This window comes from Thermobia domestica, chromosome 4 (assembly GCF_964235325.1).
Source record: "Thermobia domestica chromosome 4, izTheDome1.hap1.1, whole genome shotgun sequence".
NCBI classification, from domain to species: domain Eukaryota; kingdom Metazoa; phylum Arthropoda; class Insecta; order Zygentoma; family Lepismatidae; genus Thermobia; species Thermobia domestica.
Genome location: NC_137457.1, coordinates 320737149 through 320759422, shown reverse-complemented (window position 1 = coordinate 320759422; position 22274 = coordinate 320737149). Strand labels below are relative to the sequence as shown.

The 22274-nt window shown below is 37.0% G+C and overlaps 1 protein-coding gene across 1 annotated transcript in view; it reads right to left on the bottom strand.

Annotated features, from left to right (window-relative positions):
* The window catches only part of LOC145684375 (U2 snRNP-associated SURP motif-containing protein), a 108766-nt gene that overhangs the window by 66146 nt on the left and 20346 nt on the right, over positions 1-22274 (bottom strand). Inside the window, exons 5-7 of the mRNA XM_081756621.1 lie at positions 19120-19256; positions 9982-10058; positions 4651-4816 (exon numbers count right to left, since the gene is read on the bottom strand). Of these exons, the coding sequence (XP_081612747.1) occupies positions 4651-4816; positions 9982-10058; positions 19120-19256 (380 nt within the window). The remainder of the gene's footprint in view (positions 1-4650; positions 4817-9981; positions 10059-19119; positions 19257-22274) is intronic.

Sequence of the window (22274 nt, the reverse complement as noted above, 5' to 3'; positions counted from 1 at the left end):
GTACACTGAAGAATAAAAGCGAAATTTCTAGTTTTAGGTCGCGATTATCCACAGAGTTGGAGGGAGACGGTGATGATGATAATAGATGAAATGGTGGAATGAAGAAACCTGGAGGAAACGGGAAAACTGTTGAGAAAATCCACGCACACGGTGTTCGTCCACCGAAAAGCCCACTTGGGGTGAGCTAGGATCGACTCAGAGACCCTACGCACCGTGAGCGCTTTCCCACTCAGTCACCGTGATCCTTATACACAGCTAAAATTGAGTGCTTTGTATTTAAGTCCTTTGTCTCCAGAATACTATCTATATGACAAAACTTACAGCTCAAACTGAGATGTGAACAACTGCAATGCTCCATGACAGAAAATCAAGTCATCACACTATACGAGAAAGGATCAGATAACGGTTACAAGGCCGACATTTCTGGAATTTAGTCTGTTATAGAGGAGTGAGGGGTGTGCGGTAATTTTAATACATGGAGTTGGCAACTGTGCCGAGTTTCAGCCATTCATCAACTACGGTGCTAGTTGTAGGTAAACACAAATGGCAACTCGTTTGGGAAACTGGTCTCGCGAAGAAGTCTGCTAAGTTATTCGATATCTGTGGGCGAAACATGTAACCGCGACTAAAATTCACTGGCAGCTGGTAGAGGTTTACGGAAAGACTCTAATGTCCCGTCAAGATGTAGCAGAATAATGTCGGAAGTTTGCAGCTGATAGAGAAAATGTCACCGACGAAGAGCGCAGTGGCAACCCCGCACGGCATTAATAAATTTGAACAGTTTTGCTAGGACATCATCGGCCATCCTCCCTACAGCCCGGACCTCGGTCCAAGTGACTCTCACCTGTTCCCGTACTTAAAAGAGCACCTAGGAGATTAAACACTCCATCGCTTCGCTTCAGACAAGGAGGTGAAACACTTCGTGACAACGTGGCTGATCACGCAAGGTCAGGATTTTTACCAGGAGAGGATCTTCAAACTCATCTCACGATGCGATAAATGTCTCAATTGGTATGAAGACTATGTCGAAAAATAACATAATCAGGGTGTCTACAAAATTTCAAAATGAAATTTCGTGACTTTCTCGTTACCTTTTCTTTACCAAACCATAAAATTTCGTAACATTCTCAAGAGTTAATTTGGGTGCGAATTAGGCCAAATTTCCATGCATGCGATAGAAGCGTGCTTTGCTTGCGATTTGGTAGCGTCTAAAGGCGACCATAAACACTTTTGGCAGTGAAGTTTGATGTTTTATAGAACATTTTCCAGTCTGTACTTATATTTGTACAGATAAATAAAAAAAATCGTGACCCAAAAGCTAAATTTTGTGACTTCATGACCGTTTTCTGATTTCGTGACTTTTTCATAACCGATAGACACCCTGATAATGTATGTATTACCTGTTGGCTGTATTGGGTTATATACACGTTTCACTACAGGCTTTGTAACTTATTTCTGATCAACTCTCCCAACTACCAATGGGATTTTAGTGCTGTCATCTTGCTTATTACATATTACCTAAACCCTTGGTTTAATTTTGTGTTTTCTTTCAACAGAAATTATTTCGAATATTTTTCCTTCCCGTGGTGTTCCTTCATCTATGTAAAATACTAACATATTCAGTACTAATTTTCTGTTTCAAATGGTTGAGAACAGAAACATTTTGCCATAAATATATATTGTTTCGGGAGATATCAATATATGAAGGCACTTGGGTATGTAAAAAGTAAGTATGATGAAGCGTAATATTAAACTCTAAAGCCTTTAATATCATTGATGTATAATAGCTTTCATGGTAATTATTGGTGACTGAATTTCATCTAAGGATAGAAATCAGGGAGCAAACGATTTCTCTAAAATAAAATATCAGGGTTTTCCGAACATTGAAGGACAGAACACAATATTGTTTGTCCAAATTTTACACGTTAAAGGACATGATTTAGCACTACATACTGGTAGATTGATATTTATCATTAAAAAAAGAAAAGAAAAAAAGGAAATTAAACTTCAGGAAATTTGGACACACAATATGGCTACCTTTGTAAAATAATCCAGGTATATATTTATAAAAAAAATAATAACACTGAAAACTCAAGTTATTTCGTTGTGGCTTTTTCCACGCTATTTGACATGGCTTCTGTGTGAATTCTATACATTCGATTGTGATTTAATCCCCTGGTATTTTATGTGTATTTAATAAATTAATTCTATTCACCAAGTGTAATTTACTTGAAATTTTCTTTCAAATTAAGCTAGTTATTTATAAGAAATACTATACGACTTACATATCATTGAGTACTACTACGGATGTTACGAATACCCATTTCCTTCTCTGTATCTAGATTGATCACAGTTGCGCCATTGGTATGATTGTATTCAAACCCAGAAAGCGGTCTGTAATTCATTAATGTCCCCGCAGCTGAACTTTTGTTCGCATGAGGGCAAGAAAGCGGAATGCAGCGGACCTGGCAAATAGCTCAGGATGACTTATTCTAATCGGAAGACTTTGGTTGAAGTTGCATGGTTTATCTCCTTCCGAACTAGTTCAATGCATCGATGATGTCCTGCCTTTTCTCCTATCCATCATTGAGTAGTATCCAGTCTTCCTTGCACGACGCATGTTGTCTACAAACTGTTACACGCATTCTGCAAATCTGTGTGGTAGTTTATCATTTTCCAAAGAAACTACGGTATTAGCTCGAATATAGTAACATCCAATATACGAGGGGTATCGTAGAGTTTTAATTATCACTAGGAAGTTATTTTGATATGATGACGAATTTTTGTCAGAGTTATTATGTGCATGATGTTAAGGAAATTAGCTCCTAATGATTGTTGTTTTTTTTTTACAGGGTATGCCAAAAGTGACCAAAGTGCAAGATGGATAAGACTGCGGCTCGCAGTGTGATAAAGTTGCTGCTTTTGAAGGGTAACAATGCCAGACAAATTAATGACGAGATGAAAGCTGTGTATGGCGATAATTGTCCAACTTATGGCACCATTGTAAAGTGGAAAAGGAAATTCCAAACGGATCATTATGTCCCTCACAGCCGACCCAAGACCTGGAAGATCATCCCTGACGGACAATGCGGCCACTGTGAAAAAAGTGTCTAATTCTCGAAGACAAATGTATAACTGTTCAAACGATTATGAATGAAACTGGTATCAGTTATGGTAGTGTGTGCAAAAATTATCCATGACGAACTCCACATGTCCAAGGTATCTACGCACTGGTTCCTTGTTTGCTGACACCTTTTCAGAAGCAAGCACGGCATTAACTTAAGTTGCTGTCGACAAGGCAAAGATGTGTGGCTTTCAGGTATTGCAGCATCCGCCTTATTCTCTCGACCTTACATTCAGTGACTTTTTCTTGTTTCCCTAAATGAAGAATCCATTGTGTGGTCGCCATTTTGACAACAGAGATGACGTCATTCATGAGATAGAAGAGTGGTTTAAAGCACAATGTGCAGACTTCTACAATGACGGTATTCGTAAAGTGAAGGTACGCTGGGAGAAATGTATAAATCTGGATGGTGACTACATAGAGAGGGATTAACGCAACTACAAATCACAACAATCCCTGTATCCTGATTTTTTCACTATGATGATAAAAACTTTACGATACTCTCTCGTAATACGACCATTTTTTTGACTTTAATAGAAAAATAAAATATCGGCATAAAATATTCCAAACACACTTTAAAAATATTATATTATTGTATTATAATATGTTGTATACTAACTTAAAATTATAATGTAAATTACCATGCCAAGCTGTAAACTAAAAGTTTTATATTTTAGTGAAAGAATGGTAGCTCATAGCTTCATAGTGGTAGAGAGTTAATGCTAATTTATGGCAGAGCGTATTATACAATTAGTGGGCGATAAACTAAAAGAATTAAGTTAATATACAATATAAAATATTTACTCATAGAGATCAATTTGTATCTTTGTGAGTAAGCTTGTGCGCTAGACTTAGGAATATTTCTGTACAAGTATAGTTACTATCCTGGATTCTGCCAAGGTAAAAGCTGGCTGTCGTGAAATTCCAATATAATTCGATCAATGGCTGACAAATACAGACGGGTTTCGGTATGACGAGTCGATGATCAGAGTATGAATGATTCCCAGTGTTCTTTCTTCTTACTTTTTGGGACAGACAAAACGCCGATGTGGATACAAGAGAATTCATTTGTGTGAGGAAAAGATTCACAAACATTAAGCCTGAATCCAGCGTTAATATTTTAAGAATACTCTTCTAATTGTGATGCGTTAAGAAGAAAGAAACTGCTAAGAAGTCTATATACACAGAAAACAATTAATTAAATTAAAGTTACGTGAAGTATAACTAGATTTCTTAACTTTAGAAGTGAAAATATGTGAATATTCTATTCCATGAAAGTGAATAAAGTCAACTACACTAAAATACTTTACTGAAGTGCAGTAAACACAACGCAGATTTTGTCGTTTGTATCAAATTGTGCACATCTATCCATTAAAAATATCAGCTGTCCATACGCTCTATAGAGCATAAATATAAGTGCTGATTTCACCGCAACGAATTTCTGATATCTATCCAATCCTGTGCCACGATACATCTGGAATATACCAAAAAAAAGTTGACAATACAAATATATATAGCTCACTAACCGTTCAGAGACTTGAGAGCTCTTTCCCCATCCTTCCGATTCATAAAGGCGACAAATCCACAATTTCGGCCTCTGGCCTTTTCTTCATCCGAACGAGGCCACATAATTTTGATGCTTGCTAAAGGACCATATTTGCCAAAAACTTCCATCAATTGTTGTTCTGTAATCTATAATATGCACATAAAAGTGTTATTTTGTTAAAAGTCACACTTATTTCCTAATTATTAAATGTCTTTGAAAGATTTTTTGTTTGTTTGTTTGTTTGTTGGACTATTTAAATACGTCTTCGTGAGAATTTAGCCGTTTGAAAATTATTTCCCATAGCCAAGGCTTGAAAAATCTTGCTTGCAAGTACCAGCCAGCCAAAAAATCTATTAGCCAGACTATTTTGCAGTCATAGTGTTTACACAAATAAACAAAAAAAAACTTTACGACATAGTAAACATATATTTTTTGTTTATTGGCATGTCTCTCACAAATAAGAAAAAGAGACACGTGCTATTTATTCTTTAGCTTCATGTGGATATGTCCAGCTATATGATGGCCACTGCTTTTGAAATACCAGTGATCGATAGACTGTTTTAGGTCAAATAATACAAGGTGACGTCCATTTAGATTTATGAGCATCAGCAAATCCAAATTAGAAGTTTCTAGTGATGAACGTGGTTTCGTTTTGATTAAATTCATGTTGCTGAAAACCTTTTTCACAACTGATGAAACTGGCTGAACAAATATTATACTTAACAGTTTTGAAAGCAAAGGAAACCTGACTGTGTGTCGCACTGTCTTCTGCAGAAGTTCGGGAAAACAAGAGATTTTTGAAGTGGCTTTGAATGTGTATCACTCGCTTAAACTATCCTTAGCCAGTTCGCTCTCTTACATTTTTCGTTCGTTATGTGGAATAAAACACATTTTTGATTGATCGGACTTTACTTGCCAAATGTTAAAAAAACACGCGAGCAGGCGAGGGGATTTTTCAAGCCCTGCCTATAGCGCTTTCAGTGGCTTCATCAGTCTTCATATTAAGATTTCAACTGTCTGATGAAGAAGACATGACATCGACATACAAAATCCTTCAAAATGCCAACTGAAGAAGTCAACGTACATTTCAAACATAACTAAAACCTCACAAAGCATTATATAATTACATTGGAAGTGAAATAAATACGTATTACTTCACTATATGAATCTTTTATTTGCGTAAGCGTTACTAATAATTTTTTTTTTTTTTTTTTTTTTAAAAAAAAAGTACATATACACGTAAGCAGTAAACAGTTCACAAATGAATGTGGAACACACGTAAACCTCAGTCAGTATTACGCCATAATTCCAATTTAACTGGTTCAAAAGTTCCAATTAGCTACGGTAAAAAATGAAATTAAGTTTTACGTCCTATGATTATGACGGCTAGGCTAAAGGGGACAGTGATGATGGGAAATGAATAAAATGGTTGAATGAAGAAAGTAGGAGGAAACGTCAGAACCGCGAGAAAACCTACGCACACGGTGTTTATCCACCACAAAGCTCACTTGGCGCGAGCTGGGATCGAACCAAGGACCCCAGCCACCGCTCTACCATTGAGCCACCGCGGCCCTCAATTAGGTACTCTCTCTCTCTCATTAACTTCTCCGTTGATGTAAAAGTAGCAAAGTTCATACTGGCAATCAACATCTTCCCCTTTGCCCTAGCTTCTATTAGGTAAACATCTGCTGGGAAACTCATCTCAGCAACACAACACAGGGATGAATTAAGGTTATGCTTCCTAACCTGGGAAGGGGGGGGGGAGGGAAAAGCCAGTAAGGAAGCTACTGGCAGAAATAAACTACATTTTTAATTACAATTACGAATATTGTAACAAGGAGCGTTAGATTAAATACCGTAGAAGTATAAATTAACCATTGAATAAGCACTACGATTCATTAAGAACAAAGGTGGTAAAAATCTTACACCGGAATAGTATGCACAAATCTTGCTGGAAATAAGAAATTATTATTATTATTGAAGATTTTACAATTGAAATCGCAGGAGGGGTATGATCAACGAGCGGTAAGAAGAGAAACTTGACGTATGAAGGGTTTACGAAGGGGAAGGGGGGGGGGCTGGTAAAAATGTTGGGAACCAGTAGACTAACGTCACGTCCAACGAACAGGTAGAAATACTCAGTCAGTGAGGAAACAACGCGTTGTTGAACAGAGCTGTCACAAATTCAAACTGGGGCATTCTGTACAGCAGGTCAAAAAACAGTGCATCTGGGCCAGGAATAGTGATGAACGCACCATTCACCGCTGGTTTGTAATATTTCGTTCCGCTGACACAGCATTTCAAAATCAGCTCCGTGAGAACCAACCAATTTGATTGAACGAGACACCTGAGGTACACCGTGGAAGCAGACCCTCCGTGCAACTGGAAAAAGTTCAGACTCATGAGTGAGGTCAATAATTATTGCACAGTTATCTAAGTGTAAGGAATAACCGGGTAAGTTTCTTTCATAGAATTCTCTCTTCAGATGAAAAACAGATAAAACAGTCAAGACAATGGCTGGATTGTGACCAACAACAGCTCAACCATTAAGACCTAAATCACCTCTCTACCAACAGATGACTGTATTGCTGGTATAGTGGTCTATCGTGGGAATCAATCGTCATGTCCTCTTTAAGCGAGGTAAAACCACCAAAGCAGATAATTACAGTACTGAACTCGATGAAATACACAGGTAACTTTTCTGCTGCTACACAAAATCACAGAACTGAGACGCAAACGAAAAATTGCATCGCTGCGATGCAACCATGATCATAATTTATCACCGAAGTAAGTGATTTTTTCGGTATTCCCTTCATGAGAGAAAGGTACTCCCTCGATCTCAACATATAGTTATAGTGATTCTCCCTTTGAAAATCCGATGTTTTCCTTTAAGTTCATCTTTGGTTCTGAGTAACACACACCAAACCACTATGAACTAAAGATTATATTACTTGAGACTGGCTGTATAATTAACGACAAAGAGAGAAGATGCACTTTGGCATCTTATAACATAAGAAACTAGAAGTCACAGTGGTCTTTTGAAATGCAGCTTACTTTCTGGAAATCAGAAAGCTAGCAAAAACATATAACTTTAGCAATACCGTCCTTTTCTGTCCCATTGTTTGAAACTTTGACAAGTAATTCATAAATGACACCTTTACACATTATACATAAAAAAACATTTGTGATCTGTTTACTGATAATAACTAAGGCTTCAACATCTGTGATATAATCCAAGTTTTTCTTTCTCATTTATTTCTTTTAAAAATTCCTATATCCTAAGGATATACAACTTTATATATTTGTGCTATATGTTTGTACTACTAAAACTAATTTCATCAATAAAAGTAGCCTATATTGAAATTTTCATAACTCATTAATCCGAAATTGCGTGAAACAGGAGGAAATGGATCAAATATTTACACATAATCAGCTTCGAAGTCTACTGGAAACTGTTATTTCATTACTGTCACATACGTCGGAATCACTCTTGACACAATATTACAACAGAAAAAAAAAATACCGGGTGTATCAAAAGTCCGGAGCCATAGGTCAACTTCCTCATAAGTAAAAAAACGAAAAAGTGGAAAGACAGGAAAGATGCTGGAAAGTTTTATATATATATAGTGGAAAAGCTACGTTTCCAGTTCAACAGGTTGTCAGAGTGAAACGTAAGGGCATACAGAAATGACACGGGGAACGTGCACAATGTTAAGAGTGTTGCCAGATTGGGCGATTTTCTACGTGTCCTCGCTACCAAAATTTCAAATTGGGCGACACGCTACTTATCGGACTACCTTTAATTCTCTTCAGGCTTTCACTCTTAAGAATGCACTACTTTCTTATTTGCATATATGAAATCACAAGTTGTTAATTTTATATAATATAATAAAATTTTGATTTTTTCGGTATTTTATTCACAATGTACAATAGGTTTACTAAAACCAACATGTTCGATACTAGTTTAATTCCTATTTTAGTACTTTTTAACCTCCAAAACGGACAACGCCAGACATTTGTTGAGTTTCCGCTGTTGCAATGTTACTGACCCTGTTGCTGTCTCAGTTAATGTCTAGGCCTAATAGTTGTACTGAGCTATGTAAACATGAACAGCGCCTTTAATTGTGTTACCAGTATTGTATTATCCATGTTAATATAATGAGGAAGTGGAGTTTTTAAAAAATCCAAAATGGCTCCTGAACAAAAGAATTTAGCAAGTGAACTAAAAAAATAAGAAATAACAGTGAAAAACCGCACTGTAAACTTTGTAAAGTGTATTTCAGAGCCCACAAAACGGACTTAAACAAATATGTCTCCTTGAAAATCGAAAAGGTCGCCCATTTTATACTATCACCATGTGTCCAGTTTATTACGCACTGCAGTTTCACTGTCTCTGACGTAGTATAAAGTTTGCCCTAACACACTACTGCAAACTGCGTTCGCTGCCTGACCCTTGCCAACCCAGACATCTGACATGCTTCCAACTTCAGGAGTTTCCATATATATACATGATTAATAAAAGTTAATAGCAGCAAAATAATTCATTTTTATGTTTGGGCTACAAATCGTTCAAGCCCGCTACTTTTGGAGCAAAATCTCGCTACTTTTTAATCTTCAGATCTGGCAACACTGATTGATAAATGAGGGAACCGAGAACATTTTGAATTAATTTACCAACAATATTGCATTGTTAATATTGTGAAGGCCCAACAAAACAGCCTGGTGAACTAGGAATGTTGCTTTTTCATTTAACATAAAGACCACTTACCAGTATGGAACCCAAACAGCTGATGCAATTGGAAAAATCCCACCCTTTTAGACTGGAGAGCACATATTTCCAACTTCTTTCTCTCCCCACTTTTCTTTTGTAACGGAGTTGGCCTGTGGTCCCAGACTTTTGGTATACCCTATATATATATATATTCCATCCTACTACCTGTGATATGGAGTAAATTAGTATAACTATCATCATCCTATTCTAAGGATATACATTTCAGTGTCGACAGAATACGTTATGTTCGATGGTGTTCTTCAGAGTGCAAAAATATTTTCATGAATAATACAAACAATACTAATCTATGATGTCAAGTTGTGCCATATCTGACAGTACATCATCCAAATCCCTGTGCCTTTGATGTTCTATTAAACTACAGGAAACAGCTGTAAGAGACATTTAAAAATAAATAAATAAATACAATTCGTTCCAGAAAAAAAAAAAAAAACTCACCTTGGGGTCGGGTCAGTTTATCCGGAATGAAATTATGAGTAAATGCCTGCAAAAGATATTAAGAGCAACGAAAACTATACTAACCTTTGGATTCAAATTTCCTAAATAGAGATTTGTTGTTGTTGGGTCACCCGTATCATAGGAACCGTATTTTGAATCATCTGAAAGACAAGGAAGAAAAAAAATACATATAAAGCACTCGCATTCTAGTAATACTGAAACGAGCAGTAGTAAGTGGAAGAAACCTTCAATAACACAGTTAATTGATTCTTTGCTATGTAAAACCGCGTTGTTACAAGTATATTTAATTTTATTTACATAGGGTGGTCAAGATAAAAGAGGTCCTAATTCAGAATAGTTAATTATTATTATTACATATTATAATTATTATTATTATGAAGTAATGTATTGAACATTCAATAGGTCAATAGTTCACAGGTGGTGCTGGAAATGTTCACAATCAACTTCGATACACAACTCAGCACGTCTCAACATGTTTCTGGAAACATTTGCCAATTCAATTGGTGTGATTTCCGCAATCGCATTGCGAATGTTTGTTTTCAACTCTTCAATTGTATGTGGGTTGTTACTGCAGACTTTACCCTTTAAATTTCCCCCACAAATAAAAATCACAGGTATACGGATCATAAACCTGCGGATCTGGGAGGTCATAAACCTCCGGAAACTGTACGTTCTTCTCCGAAAGTTTCGTGGACATGTAACATTGACGACCGTGAAGTATGCGCCGTAGCGTCATTTTGCTGGAAAAACACATACTCTAGTTCTCCCTCCGTGAGTTGTATTTTGAATGGTTGCAACAATTCCGTTACATACACTTGAGCGTTCACGTTGTTATTACAGAAAATGGGCCTACAAATCAGTTAGCCTGAAACTACATACCAAATGCCTATTTTCAAATCATGAAGAGGCATCTCAAAGTGTTCCTTGGATGTCTGTTGCCCAATAGCGTATGTTTTGAGAGTTCACATCCCCGCTAAAGTGAAACCATGCTTCGTCTGCCATCAAGTAAAGATTTGGATCCAGATACCATCGGCGATATACGTAAGTAACAATTCGCAACAGTGTTATTGTTGTGCGTAATCCGCAGGTTGTGATGTTTGCATGACCCTTACTTTGTACGCTCGCATACGTAACTGCTACAGCATGTTTTGGCATGACGTTCGTTTAATGTTTAGTTGGGAGGAGAGACGTTTAGCTGATTCCCTGGGACTTCTTACCATAGTCTCTTGAAAACGTTTCATGCTTTCCGACGAACAAACTGTCTTCGCACGGTTACGTTTGGCGTTAGCTACTGAACCTGTTGCTCTAAATGTAGTGATCAATTTTCACACACTTTTTGCAGAAGCTGTCTTTAGATATTTTATTGTGAACCTTTCATTTAACCTCTCTAACGATTTACATGCAAAATAAGTTTCAACAATATTCTTTGTACGATTAAGAAAGGCATTCTGCAGAACTGTATTTAAACACAAGCTTCAAACTGACTACTGACAACACAGCACTGATCACTAACAGCCACTAGACATTACGTGACCCCGCTCGAGCACCGCACTAACGTTAAGAGCTCGAGCACCACACTAACGTTAAGAAATAATACTCAGAAAGTTACAAATTTCACGTTCAGTATCTTTTATCTTGGCCGCTCCGTACATGGGAGTATAATTGTATATACAGCTGGAAGATACAGGAAACTCAAGAAACAGATATTTCCCAACATAACTTTGCATGAAAATTTCCTTAGAAAACTGTCCTACAAGGTAGAACAATGGTTCTATGAAGGAATTAAAAATTCGCGGACGCCAGGTCAACATGACGAATGGATATACAAATCAGGCGCCTGTTTCTTGAAGTTAGTATTTCCAAGTTTTACCTGCCATTGGTTCTAATTTTTTGTGCTTGCACGTATTAAGAATAAACTAGAATGAATTCATTTTCATTTACCTTGAGCCTCAAAAATACTTAATTTTGATGATATTTTCATTTAATTTATATCAGTAACTATAATTTGAAGTCAAAACATGTAGGCTTTTGTATCAAATTGGGTATGTATTACTGCGGCGCCTAGGTCACAAGAAAATTGTTTGATTATAGGTTCTACCCCCGCATGATACGTATTTCAAATAATCCTTTCTTATCCATTGCTAATTTTAGATTTTTTCTGTAATATCTTCAAAACAAATAAAAAGATTCTAAAAGTAGAAACGTAGTGAACTAGACAATACGATTTTGCATGTGATACCGTTGTCACAACTCATCTATCTGCTTTCGATTTGCAACTGTAGATAGATTTAGCATTTTTTGCGGGTTCTGTAAATAGCGGCATAGGAAAAGCAGATAGATGAATTGTGATAAAGGTATCACATGCAAAATCATATTGTCTAGTTCACTACGTTTCTGCTCTTCGAATATTTTTATTTGTTTTGAAGATATTACAGAAAAATTCTAAAATTAGCGGTAATTTAATTTCGCTGTACTGAAGACCCTTAATCCGGTATCCGGCTTTTTGGGCTATTTTTTAGACTTTCAGTCAAGCAGCTACTGCATCGTCACTATTTATCCTAGGATCATGGTTCATACCTCATTCTCTTCAGAATGGAGCTGGCTTTCAAATGGTACCACTTGCATGCTCATACCATATACCAGGAGCGGAAAAAATGTCAAAGGGAAAATTTCGGAGGGAATTTTTTTTCTCGCACTTTGGGCCCCTCTGGAGCGGCCCTGTGTGAACGTAGCCATCTAAAAATATCTGATACATAGTACTTGGTATACTGAATGCGTGTGCCAAATTTCAAGTTTCTATCTTCAATACTAAGGGCGGGAGAAATTTTATCAGGAATTCTCACCATGCCCCAAATTACCGTAAAACACCATGATCTCAGGTAAAAAAAAAAAATCCTGAGACATCCCTAATTACCCTAGGGTCATGTTTCGCCCATCATTCTCTTCAGCTTAGAGCTGCCTTTCAGGCGGTATGACTCACGTGTCTCCATCATGTATCTAAGGCGGGAAAATCCCGAGAAAAGGAATTTTTTGGATCTAAATATCCTTTTTTTCAACTTTTAGTCCCTCTGGATCGCCCCTGTTTTAACGCAGAGATCTGAAAAAAATCTGATAAATACTACTAGGTGGCCTGAATGTTTATGCACAATTTCAATCTTCTAGGTGCAAAAATAAGCCCGCAAAACATAATACCGAAAATGTCCAAAATTCCCCTATACAGAAGTATATTTTGATAAAAATTCCCTGACACTTCCCTAATTACCCTAGGGTCATGTGTCGCACATCATTGTCTTCAGAATAGAACTGCCTTTCAGGCGGTACCATTCACTTGTCTCCATAATGTATCTAAGGCGGGAAAGTAGCGAAGAAAGGGATTTTTTGGTAAAATATCCCTTTTTTCAGCCCCTCTGGATCCCCCCTGTTTTAACGCAGAAATCTAAAAAAAAAAAAAAAAAAAAATCTGGTAAATACTACTTGGTGGACTGAATGTTTGTGCAAAATTTCAACCTTCTACGTGCAAAAATAAGCCCGCCAAAAATAATGAACATAGACCGGCCCCGCAATATTAAAAGAAAATATATATTTTAGAATTATGACGTCATCACCTCCTATGTCTCGACGCAGGAAGGTGTGAAACCATACGTAAGGTCTTCTACAATGCCTCTGGACTTGGAAAAAAAAAATACGAAAAAGCTCAAATAGGAGAGTTATAACGCAATGTACCATGAAACACCCCGTATGGTACAAATTGTACCATGGGATCCCCAAAGGGTTAAATAACTCACTAGATCAGAATGAAAATCAAACTGTTTGGCCACAATATCGGTTAGTTGATTAGAAAGGAAATTAAGTTTTACGTCTCATGCTTATGCCAGCTACGTTGGAGACGATGATGATGAGAAATGAATGGAATGGTAGAATCAAGAGAAGTGAGAGAAAACAGAACTCCGACAAAACCCACGCACACGGTGTTTGTCCACCACAAAGTTCACTTGACGCGAGATAATAAGATCGAACTAAGGACCCCATGCACCAGAGATGAATGCTCTACCACTGACAAGTAAGGGACCATATGGTTGTCGCGCAAATCAGATGCAGACATACGCCATCTGATTGAGCATGAAAAGATATATAGAGCACAGAAATTTGAGGTGCTAAGGGCCATAGGGAGCGGAGCAAGGAAAGAGGAAACATTGAATGTCGGCAAAATTGAAGAAAGTCAGGAATGACGGGAAAAGTTAATATCTTGCAAACAGGGAAAGAAACTCAACCAAAAGGAAGAAACTAAACATAACAAGGGCATCAAGGACGAAGAAAGATAATAATCAGGGTTGCCATCCGGACCGCAGTGTTGCCAGCTCTGCATAACATTGATATGGAAGATATAGCACAGTATAGCAATTATGCACAAGGAAAAATATTAGTAACACAAAAGAAAATTGAAAAGACTCTGTACACGTGCGTAAAAAGGTTTAACGATAGTCGTGAGTGAATAATATACATGAGTGAGGACAAATATAGACATGAAAGTGAAGGGGGTACACATGATAACACAGAAACGAAAGCGTTTGGAAGCATCATTCCATGATGATGATGATGATCGTTCATCACAGATACATTAGTGTTCTCCAGTATTAATGTGTGGCAACGTGAGAACTTTCTCCGCCTTCAGTCATTTGTTCATTATCAGTTTTCCTCTAGGCGATTCCAAAAGATGATACGCTTTGCGTTTTTCAAATGTGGCTACTCCAATGAACATCCTGGATAGTTTGAAACACCTTCCGTATATTGCTTTGAAAAAGGACTCACAGAGGAATGCTGCAGAGACGCGTGTGACCAGCTTGCTTTTATCCGCTGTGCTCACTGCGAGAAATGTTTGTGTGTTGACCACGCATTCATTAGTGATCTTCACGTCAACTGCAATTAAACTACAAATGGTGCGTACTGTTCTCTATTTTCCCCCATTTGTATTCACGCGGGTGTAATATACACTCACGACTACGTTAAACCTTTTTACGCACGTGTACAGAGTCTTTTCATTTGTCTTTTGTGTTACTAATATTTTTCCTTGTGCATGAATTGCTATACTGTGCTGTATCTTCCATATCAATGTTATGCAGAGCTGGCAACACTGCGGTCCGGATGGCAACCCTGATTATTATTTTTCTTCGTCCTTGATGCCCTTGTTATGTTTAGTTTCTTTCTTTTGCTTGAGTTTCCTTCCTTGTTTGTAAGAAATTAACTTTTCCCGACATTCCTGACTTTCTCCAATTTTGCCGACATTCAATGTTTCCTCTTTCCTTGCTCCGCTCCCTATGGCCCTTGCTTAGCACCTTAAATTTCTGTGTTCTCCATATCTTTTCATGCTCAATCAGATGGCGTATGTCTGCATCTGATTTGCGCGACAACCATATGGTCCCTTACTTGTCAGTGGTAGAGCATTCATCTCTGGTGCATGGGGTCCTTAGTTCGAACTTATTATCTCGCGTCAAGTGAACTTTGTGGTGGACAAACACCGTGGTCCATACGGACAAAAACCATATGGTCCCTTACTTGTGAGCCACCGCGGCCCGTTCAGTAAAATGTGTCGTCAATCAAAAAGGTTGAGAATCACTGGATTAGAGCAGTGATTCTCAATCTTTTTTGACTGACGGCACACTTTTCTGCACATTCAAGACATCGCGATACATTTGTTTGATGTTACTTTGAAACCTCCCTTAACGGACACCTCTATAATACGGACAGATTTTTTGTCCCGGCAAAAATATATGTTCTCTTACGGAACAAAACCCTCCCTTTTACGGACACTCTCAGATACGGACAGTCCCTTTTTCCCTCCCAAACGTTTCAATAAACTCTTCATAACGGACAGGAATTATTCTCGGTTCTGCGATATATTACAGTAGATAGAAAAGTCTTTTCCCCACAAGTGTATCTATCATGAGTCTAGACATGGTGAACCATCATGCAGACCAGCTTCAAACTGAACTTGAAATTATTCTTATTAGATCTAAATGAAAAACTCTTTCCCCTCTCATGTAGGAAAATATATCCAAACATCTTTGGCATATTATTCTTCATTAGTTGATAGGCGGTAGATTCTATGTGAATTAATGGATTTTTTACAAGGTGGTAACATGTACTTAAGAAAATTAGCATACACGCATTATCTTTTGCAGTACCGGTATACGAATATATTAACACATCTCCCAGCAATAATATTATTTAACAAAAATGAATTTCTCCTTCATCCCTCCCAGTAATTCAAATACGTACTAAATAGAGTATTTTCATATTGAATTTTACGGATTTACGCTCATACACAATGTATCTACTGTATATTACAGCATACAATTACCGTTATGAGAAATTAAATTTCTGTAGCCTCTCGGTAACGGACAAAAATTCATGTCCCATTGGTGTCCGTTATTCAGAGGTTTCATTGTATTATTATTATTATTATCATATTAATAATAATAATAATAATAATAATAATAATAATAATAATAATACAATCTCTGACAATGAAGTTTGGTGAATGAAGTCGGTACTCGACCCGGCAACACTGGCGCAAAGAAACACTGCACACGAGTAGCGATAGGTGCCGCCATTGTGGGCCCACCGTGTTTCATTGATTGATTGATTGATTTTTGAGTTTAACGTCCCGTTCAGCAGCGAGGCTATATGAGACGTGGACCTACTGATTAATGTGGAATCCGAACCACATGAGCTCCCGCCGGGAATCGAACCCGGGTCTCCCGCGCCAAAGGCGCGCATGCTAACCGCTTAGCCACGAAGGAGCTTTCACCGTGTTTCAGTTGTAAGTCAACTGTGGTCTGTGTAAAACGCTTATACCAAGTGAGTGTTAGTGTGTCCGGTTCCAAACTGATAACAGTAAAACGAACGAACAAATGATCAATTTGAAGTTTTGTTTTAAGCTTGGTAAGACACCGAAAGAAACCTATGATACGCTGGTACAAGTTTATGAAGATCAAGCAGTGTCCTTGAAGTGTGTTTACGAGAAGGACGGGATAGTTTTTCTGATAACCCCCGCAGCGGAAGGTCGTCAAGCTACCGCACAGACGAAAACATTGAAAAGGTGACTATTAATCACGAACGATCGCCGATTAACTATGCGAATGATTGTTGAGGAACTGAACATTAGCCGTGAATCTGCGAAACTTATCCTCACTAATGACTTAGGGAAAAGGAAAACGTGTTGTTGACTCGTGCCATATTACTTGACTGATGACCAGAAGCACGCACGTGTTCTTGCCTCACAGAATTTTATCGCTATGGTGGATGAAAATCCAAATTTCTTGAACTATGTTGTTGCTGAGGATGAATTCTGGTGTGTGAGGTACGATTAGGGTTGCCAAATCTGGAAAATAAAAAACCGGCATCCCCTCAAAATTCCCTCTGATATAGGTCTAAGTGTGAAGTATCTCTGTTTCAACCCATCCATGAGAAGGAAATGTACTATCATAAACAAAAGTGCATTAACACCTGTATTCTGCATACCCCTAGTACATTCGCTAATAACCTTTACAGATAATTATATAGTGCTATAAATAGAAACTAAAATCGGCATTGATCACTTTATTGTATTTACCAGTAACTGCCACTTGCTTAAAATTATCGAGACATATGAACAAAAGTATATTAATCTTTACGTGACAATTTTGGATTTGGAAAATGAAATTTATTCTTTAAACTTATACTTCAACTACAGGAAATTGCTTTAAGAAGTCCTTTTTCACTCTCAATAAATGTATATAATTCCTTACAAGTAAATTTCAAAATTTCTCTGATACAGTCTCTGTCATCTCTAAAATTATCGAAACACATGAACAAAATATATTAATCGTTGATAAATGGTGAAACTTTTAGATTAATAGAATGAAAGTTGCGTTTTAAATGTATACTTTGAACTAGATGAAATTGTCTCGAACTAGATACAAACTTGAAAAAACTGGTCATAAAGAGGCTAATAGGAAGTTTGTACCGGTCACAGGCTTTAATCAAAATAACAGCAATATTTCCGGCCAGGCCGGTCAAAAACCGGCCAGTTGGCAACCCTAGGTACGATCCGGAAACAAAACGTCAAAGCAGAAAAATCATGCATCAAAACTATGCTATTCACCCTTTTTGGCAGTAATGACATAATCCACAAGGAATATCTTCCTGAGGGAACAACACTGAATGCTGCCATGTACGTTGAAATTTTGAGACGTTTCAGGAGACCCCAGTACTCAGAACAAGATTCACGATTTCTGGTTCACGACAATGCTCGCCCTCAAACAGCCAATATCGTCAGACAATTCCTGGCCCAAAAGGAGATGGTGTAAATTCACCATCCACCATACTTGTCAGATCTCAATCCTCCCGACTTTTTCCTGTTCCCACACCTCAAACTCGCGTTGAAAGGAGAGAGATTTGACAATATTCCAAACATCCAACGAAACGCGACGAGGCTCCTGAGCACCATCCCGAAAGAAGACTTCTCAAAAAGATTTCTAGGACATGTACAGCCGTGCTCAGCGTTGCAGAGCTGCGGGAGGGGACTACTTCGACGGGCAGTAAGGTAAGTTTCATTCATATTGTATCTACTTTCTATTTACGGGATCAGTCACCGAAGTTTGTCAGAGGTTGTAGTAGTAATAATAATAATAATAATAATAATAATAATAATAATAATAATAATAATAATAATAATAATAATAATAATGTAACCCTTTAAGTTTTTACAATGTAATGACAATGCAGTAACGAGGATTATTGTTGCCGCCGGAGTTGACTGGTTAACTCTGTCTCAAAGTTAAAATCAACTAATTATTATTAAATCCTTCATGATTTTTAAATTCTAAAATTTCGCGACACACCCTAAAGGACTATGTGACGCAAAAAAAAATGTGTTGCAACACAATGGCTCAGAACCGCTTGACTAGAGTTTAGCATCCATTTCAAGAGTGATTCTAAATGAAAGAGCCTAACTTGGAATCCGAACCCTATGAAGTCCCATCGGAAATCAAACCCGGGCCTCCAGCGCCAAAGACATGCACGCCAACCAAATAGCCACGAGGAATCTCTTGGACACAATATGATCAGCAGTGAATGCAGATATGGTTCTTGAAGAAAGCTAGAATTGTGTCTGAAGAAAGAAAAAGAAAAAGAAAAAAAAACTACTGTTTCAACACTTACCCATGTCATTTGCAGGTACAACTTTCGAAGGGCCGCCTCCGCCCCCACTACCGCCGGAAGAATTAGAATGGACTCTCTTAGGCTCCCAACCTATTGAATGCTTCACCCTATGTCGTTCTTCTCTCTCTTCTTGCATCCTAACAAAAGAATAAATAAATAAATAAATAAATAAATAAATACACTGAAACCTGTTAACTTTACCACTTGTTGTCCACTGAAAGTAACATTTCCAAAAATAGAGCACGTAATGGTACTATTTATTACTTTTTGTCTACTGTTATTGCTTTAATAATGAATAAATATTGTATTTATGCGATTCTAAGACGCACTTTTTTGTGTGTCGATTTTTTTGCCTCCAAATCAAGGTGCGTCTTAGATGGAGTTTTGCCAAAAATTGCTAATCTCGTTGGTGACGATTCCGTAAAGAATGTCTAGTTTGTGTGTACAAACAGAATGCAGAACTAAAATCGTGCCTCTTACGCAAAATAAAAACCCTTAAAAATTAGCCCGCAAACCAGTGGCAAATGAAAGAGATGAATCATTCTTGTGAATTTACGACAGCAGAGTTTGATAATGATAATATGATACCGATAATGGATTGCTATAAAATTGACGCAAGCAAGTGTTATACCGTAATTACATTAGGAAAAAAAATGTACCAGCAGATTCACATGAATGTACGTAAATTCCAGCAGTAAGTTCAATGTTTCTTTATTAATATTTGTTTTCTCATACTCTAAAATCAATCTTTTTTTTTTTTTTTTTTTTTTCAATCTTTCCTTCAAAAACTGGGGGTTCGTCTTACATTTGAGGGCGTCTTAGATACGCGTAAACACATTAAACAGAGTGAAAAATGTTAACTTCGCACTTGTTGTCCACTGAAACAAACTTTTCCAAAACTAAAGCAAGTAGTGGTACTGTTTATTGCTTTTTGTTCTCTGTTGCCAGCCAGTGAATGAAAAGATTAGTACCACTAAAGGCTTCCCACATTGTGAGATTTTTAATAGTTCAGTCCAGATAAACTAACTAGCTATGGCTGTTCTTTGTTTTCATCATATGTTCGAATCCACTTACTTCTGGTGGGCACCTTGCAAGAAATTGACAAGTAACGATCAGATTCATGTTGCAAACTGTTTTAAAAAAGGAAGAAAAAATAAGATAATGGAATAGTTAATTCTTTCGATCCGCTGCTTGTTGGTCAACACATTAGCATCTGTTTCCAAACGCACAACAGGTTCACTTTAGTGTTTGGTTAAGTGGAGTGAGATAGTATGGATGTTTTGAATATATCCTGAAGTGACCACCCCATCTGAATCTACCGTCATAGGAGCAAAACGAAAAAGAATTATGAGTATTCTGTGACGTTTCGTAACTAATTAATATTCCTAAATTACAACATTTAAAACACAGTGTGCGAATGAAAAACTCATATTCAAATTTATTACATATGGTGGTCCATATTGTATAAATATTTCTACTGTACTCCCATGCGCAAAAAAAATTGCGCGTATACTGTAACTCAAGATTTTTCGCATTTATTCCATTTTCCTTACGTTTATGGGTAAAATTCAGTTATTAGTATGTGGAGATAATAGAAAGCAATCCATCTAATGAAATATTTCCAAAAAATATAGTAAAATAATAAAAATATAAGCAAAAAACAAAATTATGCTCGGTTTTGTGTATACTGGCAACGATGATTTCTAGGGATTTTTTCAGTAGCAGATCACAATTGCGGAGGGAATTCAGTAGGGAAGTCGAGGAGTTGGATCAAGGAACTGGATAATGGACTAAAATGTTGCATTTATTGGTTAAAACCTAGTGTGTAGATTGCCTGCCAAATATAAATTAGCTTCTGTAACTAAGATGTCGTACGAAAATATAGAATTAAACAGAAAAACTCTTATCTTAAGGTTCGAAGCGGTACGGACCATGGTTATGAAGATTATTTCTTTTGAAAAAGGAGCTAACACCACGTAGCCTCCGTGGTTCGGTGGGTAGAGTGGCGGAGTCGTAGTTATTTTATTATTTTGACACCACATCGAATCCCATCACATCCTTTTTTTTTTTTTTTTTTTTAACATTATAATTTTCATGTTAATAAGAACCGAAGCAATATAATAAGGACAGCTTCTTGATATTTTGCTGTAATGACGTATTTATCCAGGATTAGAGAACTATTGTTAATAGCTATTGTTTTCTGTTCATGCTGTTGTATAGTTTCTCTCATCCTGTTTTCTTGGGGAAAAAACAATTTTGTCTCCAACGAAGTGTGAAGGATATATACGGACAGAAAAAGTCATCTTAGTACCAAACGTCATTTATCGTGATGAAGTGGACTAGTTTGCCATTATTATTATTATTAAAAAAAAAAAAAGAAGAAGAAGAAGAAGAAGTTGGCTTTTCTTTAGATTTTAGCTAAAAAAAATATTTTTTTCTTTATAAGACTATACTTTATGAGGCAAGGTGTGTGATCATACCCACAAATTTAGCTAGGGAGTGAAAGATAATTGTTTATACAAACATTTTATAGGTTTAGGTGCGTGAAACACCAATACACCATGGTCTCGCTTATCCGACCATCCTTTGTTCCACATACCGTATGATCCGATATATCATTGCAAATAGCACCAATCGGCAAGAAGATCTGCAAGTTGTGGTCTTAATCTATTTTTCATGCTGTGGAGTCTATCGCCTAGCGCGCCCGTCTACACCTTGACTCATACGTCTATCATTCAGTGCAGACACGTATCCAGGTTTTCTATTCGGAGGGGGCCCAACACGAATCCTCGTAAGCACGTAATTCTAATGTTTTTAAATATCACCATTATTATTATTATTATTATTATTATTATTATTACTACTACTACTACTACTACTACTACTAATAATAATAATAATAATAATAATAATAATAATAATAATAATAATAATGCAACAGTTCTGTACTTCTCTTAAACTTTTTCCTACTTTTCATTTATAAACCGGTTTATTTTGGAAACTGCATTATAGCACAAACAAAATGAAACATATTTTCGAGAGAAATGTAACTAAAGAAAACTGTCTGCTACGTATATCACATAGCAAAAATAGCAAGAAGACATGGAGTGTATCGTTCTAATATATTAAAGTTAAAAACAGAACGGAAACGAAAT